Source organism: Eucalyptus grandis, chromosome 10, assembly GCF_016545825.1.
Source record: "Eucalyptus grandis isolate ANBG69807.140 chromosome 10, ASM1654582v1, whole genome shotgun sequence".
Taxonomy (NCBI): domain Eukaryota; kingdom Viridiplantae; phylum Streptophyta; class Magnoliopsida; order Myrtales; family Myrtaceae; genus Eucalyptus; species Eucalyptus grandis.
This window is the reverse complement of record NC_052621.1, coordinates 33,224,248-33,245,208: the sequence shown is the minus strand read 5'-3', so window position 1 is coordinate 33,245,208 and position 20,961 is coordinate 33,224,248. Positions and strand designations below refer to the sequence as shown.

Sequence of the window (20,961 nt, the reverse complement as noted above, 5' to 3'; positions counted from 1 at the left end):
AAACCATGTAGCTAGAGACTGAGAAGCATTTGTAGAGTATTGTCGGATACAACCTGGAAGAAGATGAATATATGTTGGGAATAACTCAAGAATTGAAGTGAAGGGTATCAACACATGTAAATTAATTTTACGTGGTGGTCGAAACCTATTCCTACATGATGTCCTATATGCTCCGGATATTTGACGAAACTTGGTCTTCATAATTGTTCTTCTTAGCCTAGGTTATGTATTGAATTTTTTCATGGTGATTGTGTTGACATTTGTTTGGAACAATTTATTATGGTTCAGGTCATATATTGAATGGTTTTATGGTGTTAGACATTGATTATGATCAGTACAATATTAATGTCGATGGTTGTTTTTCTTTAATCTCATCTTATAGTAATGTTGAGATTGATGCAAATACTTGGCATGCTAGATTAGGTCACATCGAGTTACAAAGAATGCAAAAATTAGTTAGAGAATGCCTTTTTGGGTCACTCATTAATGTTAATCTACCCGTATGTGAATATTGTCTAACGGGAAAGGCAACTAGAAAACCATTCAGTAAATGAATTAGAGCCGAATTTCCATTACAACTCATACATTCAAACATTTGTGGTCCTTTGAATGTGAGGGTGAGGCATGGAGCCTCATATTTCATCACTTTCATAGATGACTTCATGTGTTTCGGTTATGTCTTTCTGATCTCCCATAAGTCATAAGCATTAGACTGCTTTAGACGATATATAACGTTGGTCAAGAATCAATTGAACAAAACAATAAAGGCATTGAGAACCGATTGTGGACGTGAGTATCTATCGAAGCAATTCAAGACTCTTTATGATGAAAAGGGAATTGTACGACAATTGACTATTCCTGATACTCCACAACAAAATGGAGTGGCTGAGAGAAGAAATAGAACCCTATTGGAAATGGTTAGGTCTATGATGGCGTAAGAAAATTTACCTATCTCCTATTGGGGAGATGCGTTGTTGATTGTTGGCTATGTACTTAACCGAGTGCACTTAAAATCGGTCACTTTCACTCCTTATGAATTGTGGACTAGTAGGAAACTAGACTTAAGTATTCTACGCCCATGGGGATGTGCAGCTTATGTTCATTATTCTTCCCATAAATATGGCAAATTAGGTCCTGGAGGGAAGAAATATATCTTTATAAGATATTCTGAACACTTCAAATGGTGCGTGTTCATAGGTGAACAAGTTGATGGAAGCATGACTGAAATTGAGTCACAAGATGTCACGTTCTTGGAGAACGATTATCCTAGTAGATGAGAGATTAATAAGGACTTCCAATTATATGAGATGGAAGATCCTAATAACACACCCACTAATATTGTAGAGGGAAATGAAGATTTACCTCAACATACAAGACCTAGTGGGAGTGTTGCATCGCTTGGCGAATTGAATTCAAGAGAAATTCAATTACGTAAAAGTAATTGTGAAAGTATTTATCGTCATCGTTTTGAGATTGAAGGGGAAGCATTTATGATTGCTCAGAAAGACGATGCGGAGCCTAAGACTGTTCAAGAGGCTCTCTCATCCTCTAATAAGGAAGAATGGAAAAAAAAGCTTTGGAAGATGAAATGGAGTCAATGAGGGCAAATCACGTCTAGGACTTGGTTGACCTACCACCCAACCGCAAGGCCATTGGAAACAAATGGGTCTTTAAGATTAAGCGAATGGCAGATGGATCCATTGAAGAGTATAAGGCTCGTCTTGTGGCGAAAGGTTATACTTAACAAGAGGGTATAGACTATGAGGAAACCTTTCCACTAGTTATAAGTTTGCCTCAATATGCCTTATCCTAGCTATCGTTGCACATTTGGACCTTGAATTACATCAAATTGATGTAAAGACGACATTTCTCAATGGAGAACTAGATGAGGAAATCTATATGAAACAGCAAATATGTTTCATAGCTAAAGGTCAAAAGCATAAAGTTTGCAAGCTTCATCGTTCAATATATGGCCTTAAGCAATCATCTAGACAGTGATATCTTCGTTTTCATCGAGCCATAACCACTTTTGGTTTCACGATAATCGAAGAAGATCACTATGTATATGTCAAGCGGTCGGAAGATAATTTTGTGATTTTATCATTTTATGTGGACGATATTCTATTGGTTGGAAATGACAAGGTTTTAGTTATCACCATAAAAGAATGGTTGTCCTCCAATTTTGAAATGAAGAACATGGGAGAAGCTGCTTATATATTAGGAGTTAAGATTGAAAGAGATCGGTCAAGGAAACTCCTTACTTTATCACAAGAGTCTTATATGAAGATTCTTGAACGTTGCAATATGCAGCACTGTAAACCCATTGATACCCCTGTCATGCAAGGTGAAGGCCTAAGTACTAAGATGTGTCCTAATACTCCAGAAGAAAATAAAGTAATGGAAACTGTTCCTTACACTAGTACGGTCGAAAGTGTGATGTATACTATGATGTATACTTGACCCGACATATGTTATGCAATGGGATTGGTGAGCCAATATCAATCAAATCCCAGTCAAGCACACTAGAAAGCAGTGAAGAGAATTCTGAGATACTTAAAAGGCATCATGGACTATCGACTTTGTTACCAAGGGAATGATTTACGCCTATTAGGCTATTCAGATGCTGATTGGGGTGGAGACCTAAATGAGCATAAATCGACTTTTGGATATACGTTTTTGCTCAATGGAGGTGCAATTTCTTGTTTAGCAAGAAACAGACATACACGGCCTTGTCTACGATGGAGACCTAATTTATTGTATGCTCTGCTGCAGTGTAAGAAACAATATGGCTAAAACGTTTCTTGGAAAATTTAGCCACTGTCACTGAGGTTCCAAAACCGATGACAGTTTATTGCAATAATGAAGTAGCCATTGCCTATGTGAAAGATCCAAAGTATTATGGAAAGACGAAGCACATTGACATAAAAAACAATTTCATCAGAGATATTATAGCATAGAAAGAAGTGATCTTACAATACATTTCAACCAATAGAATGGTTGTTGATCCATTTATGAAGGTTGTTCCTAGAGACATATTTTTGACCCACAAGATATCATTAGGATTGTGTAGAATATGATATGTGTTATTGTAAAGGATCATTGGTGTGACATCCCGATTTTCCAATTCTGGTTTCAATTAAATAAGTCAGGCATTTCATCTTCGCGTCTATAGCTTTCTTCTCTGAGCTGATCACTCACGAGATAACTAGTCTATCAGGTGAAGCCGTTAAGGAATCTAAACGCAATAGACTTGAGAATTCGACCAGAAACGATCGCTCGACCGTACTAATCTGCAAGGGTCATTACGGCACGGACCGATTAGAGACCGGAGATAGGTCGATTCAACGAAACCATGTAATTCAGTATGGGTGATTCCATCTAATTGCACAATTCTTGTTGATCGGCACTAGACCGATTTCTCTATCGTTTTGGTACCCTGTGTCCGTATTTGAAACCTCGAGATTTCTACGACAATCAAGAGTCGCCAATGTGTCGAAGATGCACTTTGTGGCTTGAAAATAATCAACCACAGGTCAATTGCACAGAAAATTCCTAAAAGCTACCCGGTAGATTAGGACGCGTTAAAGTCGCGCCAGATTGAATTTAACCGTGAAATTGAACCCGATTACAGAAATTGGAAGTTCTGTCAAGTCACAATTCATTTTAGGAATGTCGACTCATCTCCAGAAGATTTTTCTAAAAACCGAGATTTTTGGAAGAAAAGCAAAGTAAGGCCGTTTATGTTCGGGATTGTCAGAGGGCCGTTTTTAATCGAATCTTCGAGATGCAAGTTGGATCATTTGATGGGGAAATGTCATGAGAAGGCCGAGGACACATGGGTTAATTTAATTGAGCTTCAATTGAATGGAATTGATTGAGAATTGATTAAATTAAGTGTACAAGAATTGGACCCCGGCGGAAAATGAAATTGCAACCATTGGAATGAGGTTGTGGGAGATAGTGGAAGGTGACATCATCCATGAGGTCATGGTGGGGCCAAAGAGAGAAAGAGAAAGAGAAAGAGAAAGAGAAAGAGAAAAAGAGAGAGAGAGAGAGAGAAAGAAAGAATCGGTTTTCTTCTTCCCTCACCCTCTCCCGTCGCTGCCTCTCTCCCCCTCATGTTCTTGCTGTGCGAAGAACCCAGCAAGTCGAAGAAGACCTCAGCAGCTCCCTCTTCCGTCGTAGCCAGCAGCCGGAACAGCAGACGGCAGCACCGCTCGGCTTCGCGCGCCACCGCGACGCCGTCGCCCTACCCGCGCGCATCTCCGCCTCTCTCCTCCGTCCCCTTGCTGTTCGACGCCCTGCAAGTTGAAGACCGATGAAGCCAGCTCGCCGTTGAGGCCTCACCGCCATGCACCGCAGCTGGAGTTGCCACCGTTGCACGCCGTCGCCTCACCGCTACTCCGTCCGTCTCAGTCTCCATCTCGCCGGCTCCTCTATTCCAGCAGCCATTCCAGATCTGGGGAAGCTCAGTCGGAGCCGTCCAGCTCACCTCCGGCCACCGTGAAGCCCCGCCTAGGTCCGGTTTGGTCTCCTCTGTCCATCTTGGCCCTTGTGCGCCTCAACCGGTGCCGGATCCGCCCTCAACCAGCAGAGGACAGAGAGTTGGAAAATGGGTATGGCAGCGGCTATTTGGCCCGTTTTGGTCGGCTTCCCGACCCCGGAAGCTAGGCCCGCCTTGGAGACTATCGACCCTCGCGTCGTCCTTGTCGTTTTGAGCCGTTCGGATCGTTAATCCGGTGAGTTTATCCTCTAATTCTTGCTTAGTGAGTTAATGACGCTTAAGGGGTGTTTAGATTAGTTTAATTAGGTTGAGGTGATTAAATTAGATTATTTTAATGTAAATTAGATTAGTTGTATGATTAGCTTAATGGATGTTTAATTATGGCTATTGTATGTTTAAATTAGTGTAATCTAATTTAAGCCTTAATTGATTATTTTTAATTAAATAATTATTTCGAATTTTTAAATATTATTTTATTATTTTATATTATTATAATATAATATTTAATTATTTAATTTTCGGAATTAAATTTAATTATTTAATAATTTCGAAAATTATGCCGGGATGGCCGATTGTTAGAATTTCGCGCTGATCACAGCAGTGCGGTCGGTTTGTGTTAATTGTATGTTTAAATTGAGAAATTGAGTGATTGATGATTATGGTTAATAATTCCAAAAATGTGGAATTGTGTGAAATTTGATGAAGTTGTGGTATTTAACTTGAAAATACCCGGTGTTGGCTTTTAGCACCGTAATTGGTTTGTATGACCAGTTTAAATCGATTTGATTGATTGATTGATTGAATTGAGATATGAGTTGGTTTATTATTGAATGATAAGCTTTGGCGAGCATTGGTTTATATATATATGTATCAGCTTGGGCGAGCAATTATGACATATACATACATATATATATATATATTGCGGCAGCTTCTGGTGAGCTATAGTATACTATATTGAATATTGTGGCAGCTTCTGGTGAGCTAAGATCGTTTTATCAGCTTGTGTGAGCTACCATCTATGTATATATCAGCTTGTGCGAGCTACCATCTATATCAGCTTGTGAGAGCATTGCATCCATTTCAGCTTGTGTGAGCCATGATTGTATTGATGGATGAATAGATGGTATGGTTTAATAGATGGTATGAATTGATAGATGTGTGGATCGTATGATATCCATTGGATTGATTGAATTGATAGACCGATGGGTGTGTCGGTAGTTTCAGCTTGTGCGAGCATTGTTTGAATATGAATTGTACTGACGTGCAGGAAAGGGACTGAGGCGAGGTAAGCCCTCTATCCTATTTGTGTGGCTAGAGCGCCCTGAGGCGTATTTTCTTCCTAATTGAGTTTTAGATGGTAGGACTCGCTGAGACGTAGTCTCATCCCGGTTGTGGGATAATATTTCAGGTCCCTAGATGACGGTCGTGGAGGACCGGAAGTCCTGGAGTTCGGAAGGTGGAGGCTGAAGAATCGACGAACGTGTCTGACAAGTTGGTCATAGGACAGTTCCCTAGTTGTTAAGCCTATCTATTTTTTAGACCATCCAGTGTTGTATATAAACCTATGTGTTTATAAGAAAGCTTGTTTGGTTGTGATTGATTGCCTGCTTTTCTATCCCAAGTTAGATGTTGTCAGGGGATTTGTTTCGCTTCCGCATGTGCAATAAAAATGAATGGGTCGGCGACGTGTCCTGGGAAGTCGCATTTGTATCGACCAGAGTGGGATGTTCGCGTGCTCGGAGGATCGGGGCGTGACAATTGGTTTATGTATATCTGGACATATGTATTGTACTTGTTTGTTTATTAATGATGATATTTTATCAATAAGTACAAATCTATTATGAAACTAGCACAAACATACATATATTATTGGAAAGTATGTCAGCAGGCAATGATTAGCTCACTCACTTGAGCAGGCAATGATTGGCTCCTCAAATGCTATAGTTAGCATATTGAGATGAGACGTTATGTACAAATAAATGCTGAAAAACAAGTTTAGTACATAAAATAATACGTTGCCTTGATTGGAGTTAAGATAAGGTCTGTGATTTGTTTATAATAAGATCAATCATGATAGACCCACAATCATGTATACCTAAAAGATGTCGGATGCAAGTACTTAAGTGGGTGCAATAGAAATTGAGCTGATATAGCATTCGAGCTAAACATAAGTATGTGAGGAGCATGTGACTATGCTTAGGCTAAGATCTGTATAATGGATATATTTAATAAATGACATACGCTCTTAAAGAAAGAGAAATCCACTATAGCATGTAATTCATACTACATGTGCATTGTACAACCGGTAAGGGAAGGTGAGTGAAATTATCCCTATTTACTCATCGTGTGAGCCCTTGAGGTAATTTATAATTTACCTCATTCTGTGCCCTATATTACTTCTGACTATGTTCTCGAAGTGAAAGATCAATGTTGCTACTTTAGCATGTTACCGGCGGTCATGAATAGATATGGCTTTATGGAACGTGTCTAGGAAAGCAGTTGTTCTGAAATGGAGAGAGACATAAGTGTGAAGGAAGACTATTGTTGTTTTACATCGATAACATATATTTACTGGTCGACTAATTATATCAACTTATGTGGATTTGGATATAATTGTAAATACATGATTTTATGAGAATAGTCAAGTATAGCCATTAAGGGATAGGTATACTTGGATCGATGTAACAAAATATGTCTGGGGCACTGTGAGACATCAATTGTTTATTTCTTTTTAGGGTTGTAGCCATTATGTCATCCCTAACAGGTGCATAATTTGAGCTCCCAAGTGTAGGTGTACTCACTGGTCGCACGGCTTACTTGCTAGTATGAATTGTTTTGTAAAGTTGATGAATGTTAAATACCTTATATTCTTGATAGAGCGCTATCAAGCCCATCATGTCCGAGTGGGAAATGTTGTACTTAATTAGCACGTCCATGATGGGGTGCAATTGGAACACACTGTTTCGTCTTGATATGCTACGATGGAAAGACACCATTTGAAAGGGCATGAGGAAGTCATATAAAAGACTCCTGAAGACAACCGTAAGAACAGTTGGTAGAACGTACGCTAAGAAAGGAGGTTCTTCTTTCCTTGTCCCTTTTCCATCAAAGAAAAAGAAGGCGTTATGTTTCTCCTTTACGAGAACAATTGGCATTTATGCTATGGAAATCATATGCTTTCCTTGTGAATGCATTCAAACCAACGTAAAGTATTTTTGTTCGTGATTCATCCGCAATTCAACATTCGTTCCCGGGGTAAATTGTTCATCGTGCATCAGAAAGAGGTAAGTCATCTTTCGCCGACTTTTATCCAACAAACACCAATAGTTGACTTAGCAACAACAAAAGTTCAGCAAATAAGACAATCACTTATTCTGACAATTATCACCGAATGCTTTCATGTATGAGACATTTTCTAATAAGAGAACGGGTCTGGAAATAAAAAATATTTGTACACATTTACTATTACTAACTAAGACAAACGCACAGGAAACAGGCACGTGCGACCATACACACTTATCACTATAGTCATTTCCGTGAAGGCAAATCCTCCGCAATTGCTCTTATTGTATAAATAACTGCTTGTGATCACACGGCCTTGATCTCAACGCCCTTGATGACGAGCCCCGTCTCCCAACTTTCAAACGCTTTCTCCATGGCAAATTTTATCTCGCCCAAATTCCGCGCCGTCATGCAGAACTGTCCGACCTCCAGTTCGGTCCACGAGCTGTTGCCTGACGATGGGACTGCAGGCAACATCGCCCGCGTCTCTTGTTTGGTCCCGTCCGGGAGAGTCAGTGCCAGGTTCACCACCTTTCCTGCCATGGTGCTCGATGGCGTCGTCTTCAGCCGAAACGAGACTTTGTATCGAACCATTTGCTCCAGGTATACTGTCCTAAACGAACCACTGACTCCTAGCCACTTTATGTTCATTGCTTCCGCCATTTCGATGCCATCGCTGAATTATTTTTATTTAAACGTTATTGATCAGAATAATTATTACGATGACTGTCAGTGTAAAAAAAATAAAAAATCACACATCCATCAATAGACGGGTAGATCAATTCGGTCACGCACTTACGAATGTGTAGCAAGTTCCTTGCATTGACAATAGACCTGATAAAATCTTTTATTATAACTATATAGAGATCAATATTGGACAAACTCTATAGGTCAAGGGTAAGCGGGGAACAAAAGTAAAAAGCATTTTAAAAATTAAATATATAAAATTGACCGTTCCCTCATTAATTAATTATCCATATAAGTTAAACCAAAAATTTTTAAATTTTTAAAAAATGCGACTCTTCCTAATTGACGGAATTTAGTTGGAACTTAGTAAGAAGGTAAGTTTGCAATCATCCACGCACTTTTTTTCTCTGTTATATTTAATCAACACTTTGAAAAATCAAAGAAATCCATATTAACTATGTCTAGCAAGTGCCTCAGGATACTCATTACCAAAACCTGTTTATTAATTTTAGTTACACAAAAAAACTTAGAAAAAAAAAGGACAACTTGGATGCCACATTAATGAGGTATATTTATTTCGAAATTAAGAATTACTGGAACAACAAAATAAATAAATTTACTTAAAATGATAAATATGAATAACAGCTAGGTTACTATCTAGCATTCCGTAATAATACAAGGATATCTCATAGAATAATGCGCATTTCAAGAGAAGCTCAACGGGCTTTTCTTCCTATTTACCCCTCAATCTCCCCTTACTCTCTTATCATTATTCTTTGTTGAGAAGGTGACCGCCTCTCTCTCTAGAGTTCTCCAGATCTCTCTCTCCCTAGAATTTTCTAGTGAAGGCTACAAGAATCTAGGTAGTTTGTGGTAGGTAGAGCTTGTGGCTGTAAATTGTCCGACATGAAAGATAGAAGCAAAAATCTCCCGTGTCGGAGATATTTGTTGAGAGTCGGTGGATGAAGGCTACAAATAGCCTAGCCTCATCCGCTTGAGTTCATGCCTCAAACAGAAGAATAAGGGTCATGTGTTGTGAGTGGGTCTCCAAGTGTGAAGTGTGAGGTGTGTGAGGCGTGTGAGGCGTGTGTAGGGTGCAAAGAGTGCTAAGAGTGATGTGAGAAGTGCTGTATTGTGTATGTGTGTTGTTTGTAGAGTGAGTGGGTGAGTGATGTGGGAGAAGCAAGTAAAGTGAAGGGGTGTGAGAGTGTGATAGTGCATAGACTTGTAATGTTGTCCATAAAGGAGTAATTATTTTACTTGTATAATCACTTGCTTTTCAACAAGTGATATCAGAGCAGGCGGTCAGGGATTGTCGAGCCAAGGAGTGGAGAATGTCACAATTTTGCTAGTGCACAATCCCAAATTGTGAAGTCAGTTGATCTAGGTCCAAACTTACTTGGTATAGTACTAGGCATTACAACCAAGTTATGATGGCAGATTTTTCGAGTTCGGTGAACGGCATCGAGAAGTTCAACAACTCAAATTATAATTATTGGAGTACGTGCATGCAATATTTCTTGTTAGGTCAAGATTTGTGTGATATTGTTAGCGGCAGAAACAGCACACCACCAACAAATGACAATGAATTAAGAAAATGAAACATCAAAGCAGGTAAGGTTCTTTACATCCTTGCTATAACTGTTGAAGATGAGTTATTGTAGCACATAAAGAGTGTAAAGACCACGAAAGAGACCTGGATAACTTGGCAATACTGTTCGCAAGGACGAATGATGCCAAGTTACAATGATTGGAGAACGAGCTCCTCTCAATCTCACAACAAAGTATGACGGTGAGTCAATACTTTTCTAAAGTTAAATGTATTTGTGAAGAAATTTCGAAACTAGACCTTCAGAATGCCATCGCTGAGATAAGAATGAGAAGAATAATAATTCACAGATTAAGGCTGGAGTATGACGGTATTGTTACGGCCACCTTTGGATGGGCAAGTGAGCCAACTCTAACTAAGTTGGAAAATATATTGGCCAATCAAGAAGCCTTAGATAAACAAATTTCTAAGGTCTCAATTAAGGATGACGAAAGTGCCCTCTTAAGTAATAATAGAGGGTTCAAGGGTTAGAGTAGAAATGGAACGAGCACAAGAGATGGCAAACCATGGAAAAGTCATAAAGATTGGTGGAGGCAACTAGAAGGGAAGAGCTATCAATATGAGGGAGCTCGTCAAGATGGCAAGATCATGAGGATGAAGATGAGAGCAACAAAAGGCGTAGCAAACGGTGCTACGTTTGCAGCAAGGTAGGATATCTTGCCAGAGTCTGTTGGTATAGGCGGGAAGAAGGAAATCTCGTCACTTCCTGTGAGGAGATTGAAAGCAAGGAAGAATGAGACTTTCAAGTGCTTGTTGCATTGAAGGACCAAGAAGAGTTGACAAATGCTTGTATAGTTGAGTCAAATGATTCAACAACTCTTGTCACGTCCCCTAAGAAGAGCTAGCCAAGGGAGAACTTGAAGAAGCAACTAATGACATCAATAAGCAGTTGTGAGAAAGAATTGCAAAGATGTAGGAGATGATGAAGAAGCTAAGAATTGAAAATGTGAAAATGGAGAACGTGTTGAAAATGAGAGATAAAATGCTAAGGCAAAAGGATTGAGAGCTCAAGGCAAAATAAAGCGAGCTAGAGAAGTTCTGATGTGAGTTAAAAAAAGTTGCAGAAGCTTAAGGAAATCAAACCTACTATGATGTTCCCAATTGGTCATACTGGAAGAGACAAGGAACACTTGAAGGAGAAAATGCAAGGTTTCTTTAAGCAGGCCACCTCCACCTTACATCCCGTTGTGCAAGGGTCAGTGGAATAAGATCAAAAAGAAGAAATTCTATGAGAAAAAGGATCAAAACGTCTACATTAAAGTGCTTCAGACGGGACTAAATCGATTGAAGCATGAAATAAATGTCACGAATGAGAGGGTTGATCAAATGAATTTCAATCTCAATATTCTTATAAGAGATATGGCGAATATGAAGACTGAATTGAGTGAAATGAAGGAAAGGGAGACTGAGGGGTAGAATGAACAGGCATTGCAAAAATCCAAGCTTCACAAAACTTGGTTGAAAGTCACAGCTGAAGAGCTAGCTGAAGTTATGGCAAATAGCGTTAAATTAGCACAACAACTGGCATTGGAAGAGGGCAAAGCTAAGGAGGAGTACGAGAGGTTAAAGGAAGAAGACAATAATACAGATGCCAAATAGCAACTTGACATGGTGCTATATCCTAATCGAGAGATTAGTCGGTGAGAGGGAGTGTTGAGAAGGCCAACACCTCTCTCTCTAGAGTTCTCCAGATCTCTCTCCCTATAATTTTCTAGTGAAGGCTACAAGACTCTAGGCAATTTGTGTTATGTGGAGTTTGTGGCTGTAAATTGTCCAACATGAAAGATAGAAGCAAAAATCTCCTTGTGTCAGGGAAAAATTGTTAAGAGTCGATGGATGAAGGCTATAAATAGCGTAGCCTCATCTACTTAAGTTCACGCCTCAAGCAGAAGAACAAGGGTCTTGTGTAGTGAGTGGGTCTTCCAATGTGAAGTGTGAGGTGTGTGAGGCGTGTGTAGTGTGCAGAGAGTGCTAGGAGCGACAAGAGGAGTGCTTTACTCTGCGTGTGTTGTTTGTAGAGTGAGTGAGTGAGTGACGTGTGACAAGCAAGTAAAGTGAGTGGGTGTGAGAGTGTGATAGTGCATAGAGTTGAAATAATCTTTATAAAGGAGTGATTATTCTACTTGTATAATCACTTGCTTCTCAACATTCTTCATATGGCCAACTATCCATAAATGAATAGATATATAAGTATGTATGTATGCATTTATTTATTCACCGAAGATGAAATTACATCTCTACTCTCTCCGTATATTTACCAACCACCGTAAAGCCCATTGCCCTAGATATCATCATAGTCTCTCCTTATTTTTAATCAACTCAAAAAATAAAAATTAAAAGATTAAATGAAAAGCCGAAAATATGGGAAAAGCTCAAGTAGATTCCAATTTGATATAGGTTTGACCAATTGAGTGAAAAGGATAAAAGAGAAAACTACAACTACAATATTATGATCATAATTGAAGAAAATAGTACCATTTAAATTTAATAAAATTAAAGAGTTTAAAATATTTGGATTTTCAGATATTTAAACAAGTCAAATTGGTCATAGTATTCTTAGTATATGATGAACTTGCGAACTTTGATAGCAATATTTGACATGAAACTAAACTTTTATTCATCAATGTTATCTTGCGCTCTTAATTTAATTGGTTAATTGCGCCTTTTGAAGGCAAAAATGAAAATTCATATACCAAGACCGAAGAACGGCTCCTTCTTTGCTAGGGATATTGATACAGTTTTCCCTAGATGGTGGGAATTAATCCAAGAGTTATGAATATACCTCTACCTTGAAAGTCTATATACAACCCAATAGGGAGACTTCAACGCCATAGTTTGCTTGAGTTTGAAATTGTCTAATCACAGCATAATGGGTTTGAATAAAGTAATAACTAAATGATTCGGGATTATAATAGACGCATTACTTAAGCATATGGAGTACATGCGAACCTAAGTTTATGACTTTTGAGTTTACTATTAATTTTTTTTTTCAATGATTAATTCTCGATTCATTCAAAACATCGAAATATTTATGCAAATAGATAAGATTAGACTGGTGCTACACACGTCAAAATCCATATCGCAGGTTCGGTAGGTGAAATCACGTGGACATTAAATGGGTTCGAGTAGAACAAATTTTATCCCCTAGCCATTCATCTATATAGCACAAGAGGGTGAAACATCAACAACATTATACCAAAAGAATAATTCCAAGAATTATCAATTATAAGAGAGAAGAGAAAGATCAATATTATGTAGACTTGCATTAATACTCTCAGACAAATTTCTGTCTATTTCTATGGTTTCCCTTTTAGATTTTCCCTAAAGAAATCCCATGAAATGCCTTCCTTTTTAGCTCTTTTTGGTATCCCCTTATCCGATGTCATTCATGCTTTACTAAAATATGAACAACCCAAATTAGACTCATGGTGTAAGGCTGGGTGGCCCATATGATAAAAGATGCGGATATATGCTGTTCTAAAGATTCGTAAGTACCTGTCTGTCGGCCACTGCCAATATTTACTTATATGACCGCTGTCGATGTTGAGCCCCCTAGCATAGATTGCGAAGCAGTCCCGTTCTCCAAGATCAACCCAATACCTCTGCCACAAACAGCGTTTTGAAATATGAGCAGAGAAACATCAATAAGTACGTGCGTGTAGGTAAAAGTAGATGGAGGAACCTTATTAGCACAACTGGGATAAATACAGAATAACTGTCATAACTTTTATAGGCACTCACTTCAATACCGTAATTTGTTTTTTAACTATTTAAGTGCTATAACTTCTAAAAGAAATTCATTTGATTGTCATAAATTTCAATTGATCACTTCAATGCCATAATTTTTTACAACAATTCACCTAAGTGTCAGAAAGTTAAGGTGGCATGGCATTTGTGGTTAATGTTTTCGAAAAAATTATAATATTCAAATGATCAATTGAAAAGTTATATGATACTCAAGTAATCAGGAAAGAAGTTGCAATACTTAAGTGAACATTGTGCTTAATTTATGGCACTTAAGTGATCGAATAAAAAAAAAGTTATACCACTCAAACGAAAGCCATACGAGAGTAATAGCACTTGTGATGTCCTTTTCCCACACAATTGCTATCGACCCCTTTGAAATGACATTTTCGATTGATTGTATAATATGTCACTATTCATGTATGATCTTATCTCGTCGGTATAGGAAATTAGTTGAACAGGAAGAGGAAGAGAAGCCGATGCCATCGAGTTTGAATTAATCGACAACCACCTCTCTTTGGCACGTAAATTACTCTTCCATGACAAATGAGGAAAAAGGGACGCGAAAGTATATACACGTATGGACCTTCAGATACAGAGAAGAATTTGTTCATTTCTCCGATAGTCTTCTCTGTGCTTTTCGCGAAAATGAACGTACACCTACAGTACTCAACTCTAACGACATACATGTATATCTTTCATATAAACCCGTTTTCCGATCCACACGGAGAGAGAGAGAGAGAGGGGGGGGGAGGGCTTGCCATCTTCTGATCGTTGTAAACAGCGCCGTTTTGGAGAAGCTTGTCGATCTTATCTAAGTTTTTGTACTCATTAAGATCCACTTGTACGCCAGCTGCCTTCAACAAGGCGATTTTCCTGTACTTCCTCGCCACCGGAGAAGGGCTTTCCATCACCGGAGGTTGGTCAGATAAACTAGGCGAAGGGCTTTCCATCACCGGAGGTTGGTTAGATAAACTAGGCGAAGGGCTTTCAGCTTGGCCAGATAAACTAGTCGGAAGAAGGATTTTAATCATCGGCTGGGGGATAGTGCTCTTGCTCTGAAAATCTTCAGAACGTCTAGGCTTTTTTCGAGAAGATCTAGGCCCGGATAAGAATGACGCGAACCAGCTCATCGCCCAAGACTTTGGTGTTGTTTTTTTATTCAGTAATGTTTGATGCCGATCAATCCATCTAGAGAAAGGTATATATATATATATACTGAATAACATGCACTCATCAGGGTTAGTTCCGTCTTTTCCTCTGTCCACGACGGGTGCAATTAACTGCCTTTATTCCTTCCTTCCTTCTTTTCTCACGACGGGAATACTTCTTGTGTATGCCGACCTACCCCACCCCACGAACCCTCTCTTCTCTCTATCTCTTCCCAAATGACGATACTTTAATAGTTTCATATTCGTCTAAGTCCAAATCATCCAGAAAAGTTCATTGATTAAGTGCGACAAGGTCAAGCAGGATTCGAATTACCAATTTGATATACCTACTTGTCCAATTTGATCTTGTCTACTTTGCTAGAGGAATATTGTGCCAAGAACCACACACCAGTTGTACGCGAGCCTTTTTTTTTAATAATTTAAAGTGTGTCTCCTTTCAAAAGTAAAAGAATAAGGTTCAATATTCCAAACCTAATGGTGGAAGAAGAGGGTCGCATGAGATAAGTATCAGATTCTCTATTAGTGCTGTTCAGTACAAGTGATTATAAATCTCTCATGATTGTCTATTTCTTGTAAGAAAAATAATAATGTGGAGGAGAATCCAAACTCCATAGTTAGACGGTGAAAACAAGACAATGTGCATATTAAATTGGTGAGGTCCACATACAGAATGATTGATTGGCAATTGGAGTAAAGAGAAAATGGCTCAATACTCTGAACCCATGTTAAGGAATATCTTATGCAAAAGCTGAAATTGCTATGTGTGGAGAAGAATAACATGTATTTAGGACTCATTTTTTTTTTTGATCATTATTTAGGACTCATTGAAATTGCATATTTAATCGGCCATTGGTGCTGTCAGCAAATTCACACCGTCTCTGAAAGAGTTACTTTTACTAGACTGGTGTAGCTTATTAAGATGTGTTAAATGTAATTTGATCCATCCAATAGAGAACTCAGTCATGCGATATGATGTTCCCATGATGATAATGGAAATGAGATTTTCCACGGTCAATGTACAATGCAAATGTTATGCTTCGCTATCCAAATTACAACATGAGGAAAAAGGAAAATTTTCAATTGTTTTATAAAAGAAATCACGCACGGAACATTCCGATTTGATGCCATTTGACCGTGCAAATGGTGTGGAAGTGGCAATAAAGGCTCATTTCATGAAAGTGTTTCAGTTTTTGTTTTCGTTGAAAATATGAACAAAAAATAATCTCGTTCTTTTAGATTTTTTGTTTTCTTGAAAATGTCGTGATTGATTCTTAGAAATAAATGTTATAAGAGCAACATTTAATGTACGAAAGAACATTTGTTTCCAATGCGGCTTTATTCGATAATTTTTTTTATTTATTCAATAATTGAAGTGGTCTACTTTACCAAACATCCAGACAAAGCTGAGGAATTGATTCCATTGGTGTAACAAAAAATTGAACTAAAATACGTTTTTAGGAAAACATTTTTCTTTTAGGACTCAAAACAAGAAAAATAAATGTAAATATAAGTTGCTTGTTTCTAATAAGGTTCAGATTATCAATAGCCAAAACAAGGAAGGAATTATTCCAAAGATGTCATCTCACGATGAATTGCGACATACAAGTAAAGTAAATGATGAAAATTATTATTTTGCCCACCGAAAGATCAGATTCTTTGATAGAGAAGCCACACAACATTTATATGGAGCCTTCACAATGGAATAACTAATTCTTTTTAGATTGCCCGAAAAAGCAAAACGGGAAAAAAGACATTGTCTATTCTAGGTGCGTTTTCTTCTTCTTCAAGGTGTACTATTTACTAGTTACTTAGCCCACGCTTTATATCGGCATGCAATGTGTTATCACAACCTAACTCCTTCGACTAGGGGAGGGTGAAATTAGGTTTATGGATATTTGTTTATGAGATGAAACGAATGGTCCATACAACCGATGATCATGGAGGGGCCATCATTTGCTAACACCGCAAACAACTTATTTCATCATAAACGTGGGCTCTCTCAAGACCATACCTTACGTGACATTGGACCTTCAAAATTTTAATCAATTAATCCTATGCAAATTTTGACTAAGGACCGCCACCCTTTTTGGTCTGCCATAAATTGAGTAACATATGGGAGGATATCTCACTATTTGTGCAGTCAGAGATTCTAGACCCAAGGACTTGATTACATTAGTCCCAAGACTAATGCCATTTCGATACCTAATTCAATTAAATGCCAGCTAACACCATAGCAGCCTATTAAAAATCTAGGTCTCATCCTAACCATTCTAAAACAAAGAAAATAACATCCAAGGTATTAAAAAGTGTAACCAAGTATAATCACACAAAAAAAAAAAACATACACACACACAAGCGTCATGATGGTATCTAAAAAGAGAAGAAGATAATGCAAAACAAAGAGCCCTATGATAAAGCCTTAAAATTTTTTTAATGGTGAATGTTTTATTAATTTTTTAAAGCTTTAGTTCAACCATTAGAATCGCAGTAGCATGGCGAATGTTTTATTAATTTTTTAAAGATTTTTTGAGTTTTTTAAATTTTTTATAAATTTTCAGACTTTTTAAATATTTTCAATTTTTAAAAAATAAATTATAATAATTTTATGATTTTTTAGAGGTTTTAATAAATTTTACTATTATTATATTCGGGGAATGGGTTTGGACCGGGTTTACCCAATCTAACCAATTGACCAGACCCATCTAACCAAATTCGACCCTTGTTGGATAAAAGAAAAAGATCTTTTGGTATTTTTTATAAATGAATTGAGACTAGGTCAAGAAACCGGCCCGAATCAAAAAGACCCCAACCTATTGGTTTGGGTTGAACTAAAGCTGGGCTGACCTCAAAGCCCACTGTGATTCTAAACCACTCATCCCAGTCCACCATGCAAGCCAACGCGAAGCTCATTTCCCCTCTATTCTATTGTTTACTTTTTCGATTTTTCTCTTTTCTTTTTCTCCTTTTTTTATTCTGTTATTCCTCTTTTGTCTTTTTCTGTTTTTGTCTTATTCCCTGTCGCGACCCAAACTTACGCATGGTATTGCAGGAGGAATGGTTTAGAGGTGCTTGACTATAAGAACTTCCTCACAATGCATTACTCAAAAAGATGTTATCACCTCATCTTTTGGGATCAACCACATGAGTTCGTTTGATTACAGTCGTGAGTTCTCCCAAACTCATACCTTGTGTGACACGGGATTAGTCATGACTCAATCTTGAAAGAATGAGTTTAGGGATACACAATTATGATAGTCCTCTCAAAGGTACATCAGCCAAAAGATAGTATCACTTCATCTTTTGACGACCCCACCTTGAGTCTACTAAACCATGATTGTGAACCCCACACAACGGGTTCATTAATTTCCAAGTTGTTAGAGCAACCCATGTAACGTTTAGGAGTCATCACTAGCCTTGTTTTTGGGGGCTAACTAGAGTGTCCAATCAAAGGTTAGGAGTGGTCCCTTGATACCAACGCAATCAAATATCTAGGATTTGGGGATTTGATTATGCTAATATTACTATTAGCGCCCTTTGAGTACCTAATTGGTGTGTTTTGTTACCTAAACGTGGCCATGCATTTCTTTTTCACATTTTCATGCAAATTTAGATGAAAAGGTGATCATGTGTGGATGGTTCGTTTCATACCATTCTACTCTAAGCTAACAAAAGCAAAAACAAAAAAAAACAATTCATTGAAAGACAATGCGTAAAAGTAAACTAAAACAGTTTAAGGAAAGCAATTAAAAGTCTAACTATGTGATTCTAAGTTTAAGATAATATATCCACAACTCGTCGGGAATTCATACAACACATGAGAAATCAGAGACATATATCGGGGAATGAATCTTACAAAAGTAAGGTCGGATTGGACATTGACCATTCATCATCTTTATGTCTTTGGGATCACCATTTCCATAGACCTATTCTAATTCTAGACTATGTCTAAAACTAAAATACTAACGATGTAAACAAGCTTGATGCAAAGGTAGCAAATAAACAAGAACAATCATAATCAAGAACTCAAATCAATGTGTTTAGCAAATCAAGCATTGGCCTTGGAGTCCGCCTTTGAAGTTCATGCGGCGGCCATCCTAAAGTGCCTACTCAATTCATTATTTGATATGACTTATAGCTATTGGCCATCGTTTGCATTCACAAATGGTGACTAATGCTATAAAGTCCCTAACATGGGTTCTAAGTGTCATCCCAAGGTAATCCCACGTGATCATGCATCACACCTAAACTATACATCTAAAAATCACATGTGAAGCATATATGTAAACATGTCTCACGGGCTGATAGTTTCCTTGGCCTCGGATTGACCCGTGGGCACCTGGCGAGCGAAATTTGCTAGGCCAACGTTCGTTCTATAGTTGTTCCAGTGAACAATCTAGTGAATAGCTTCTTTGTACGAGATCATACCACATCTTGCTTCGCTCGGGCGCCTAGTCCATTGAGTGAGATAACAGTTCTCTTTAGGCTCAACAACTAGTTTCGACCTGCCTTGGCCTCATCAAGAGAGCAACATCAGCTCCTGACTAGTTTGTACACGGGAGGCCAACCCCGCCTTCAGATCTCCTAAGTAATACAATCATTCTATCATAGAACTCTTAGCACCAACCGTCTTGATTGTGTTTGTCCGCTCTGCCTCTTCACTCTTCACTTGATAACCCTAAGCACCACTCCCAAGTGTCACAAGTATGGGAGGATTCATGGACCATGACATTCTCCCTCACTCAATTTCGCAACGCCCTCATTGCGATCTGTTTTGTTGCTTCCTTGTGTCCCTCAATCATCGATGCGCCACTTTTGGGATTTCACATCAAATGGTCACGTTCGCCCAACAAAACAGGTTTTGCTCCATTAGTAGCCTCTTTTGATCTCAGCTATTCAGGCCATTCTCAGTCACTTGCATTTTCTTTGGCAAGTGTGACATTTTTCGTCAACCGCATCTTTTGGCAGCACCATTTTTGCCTACTAAGCATCTTAACCCCATCAAACCAAATGGAGGTTCTTTCCTTGTTGAAAACGTGGCAGTAGACCTCTTCTTTAAATTCATCGATCGATCTAAGAATGTTATCCTCATTCAGTGAGGATTCGATTCTTCTCTAACTCTCTATCTGCTCGGCGAGGAACTGACTCTTCCCGGTGCCCCCATTGTCATCCTAGAAGCTTAGTTGAGAGCTACGCTTTGTCCGAGCACTTTTTGCCCCGACGATTCACTCTCCACCCTTGTAGGACGGGTAGACCACTAGTACTACCTAGCTCAACCCACACTGGAGCGAGGAGTCTGATTCTTTGACTCACCCACTTACTGGAGGGATTCCTGCTTTGATACTATGTGTCACGGGCCAACAATTTCCTTGGCCTCGGATCAACCCATGCGGCACCTAGCAAGTGGAATTCGCCGGGCCAGCCCTCGTTCTATAGTTGTTCTAGTGAACAATCCAGTGAATAGCTTTTTTGTACGAGATCATACCACGCCCAGCTTCGCTCGGGCGTCTAGTCCATCGAGTGAGATAGCAGTCCTTTTTTAGCTCAATAGCTGGTTTCGGCCTACCCTGGCCTCATCAAGAGAGAGGTATCAGCGCTCGACCAGTTTGTGTACGGGACGCCAACCCCGCCTTTAGAGCTCCTAAGTAATATAATTCTTTTTTCCTTGAATTCCTAGCACCAACCATCCTAACACCGCTCCCGCGGACCAGTTGTGTCCGTCCCCTCTGCCTCTTCACTCTTCACTCGATAACCCCATGCACCACTCACCACTGACAAGTGTCACGAGTACAGGAGTATTCACGGACTATAACACATGCGTGTAGGTCATACGACCTTGTTTCTCAGTCAGTTAAAATAAATGAGTGAACCAATGAAAGGTCACGTGATCAAACACGTGTGCCATCAAGAGTGTTCATACAACAATATGGGTTCATGACAAGCGAGGTAGTTGATATGTAATTTGA

At 38.8% G+C, this 20,961-nt stretch overlaps 1 protein-coding gene across 1 annotated transcript; it reads right to left on the bottom strand.

Annotated features, from left to right (window-relative positions):
* Positions 1-7,869: 7,869 nt before the first annotated feature.
* On the bottom strand, positions 7,870-14,995 carry LOC120288913 (lectin-like). Its single transcript, XM_039303165.1, has 3 exons — positions 14,588-14,995; positions 13,578-13,684; positions 7,870-8,462 (listed from the first exon to the last, which is right to left on the bottom strand). Exons 1-3 carry the CDS (start codon positions 14,957-14,959, stop codon positions 8,093-8,095), a joined length of 849 nt encoding a protein of 282 aa, XP_039159099.1. The 5' UTR covers positions 14,960-14,995; the 3' UTR covers positions 7,870-8,092.
* Positions 14,996-20,961: the final 5,966 nt, after the last annotated feature.

Bases quoted from the DNA above. Each gene is read 5' to 3' on its own strand.
- LOC120288913 (XM_039303165.1), bottom strand. From the start codon at position 14,959: ATGAGCTGGTTCGCGTCATTCTTATCCGGGCCTAGATCTTCTCGAAAA. The intron at 13,685-14,587 runs GCAAGCCCTCCC...TGTTTGTGGCAG, and splicing joins TTTACAACGATCAGAAGATG to AGGTATTGGGTTGATCTTGG. The intron at 8,463-13,577 runs GTACTTACGAAT...AAAATAATTCAG, and splicing joins TGGCAGTGGCCGACAGACAG to CGATGGCATCGAAATGGCGG.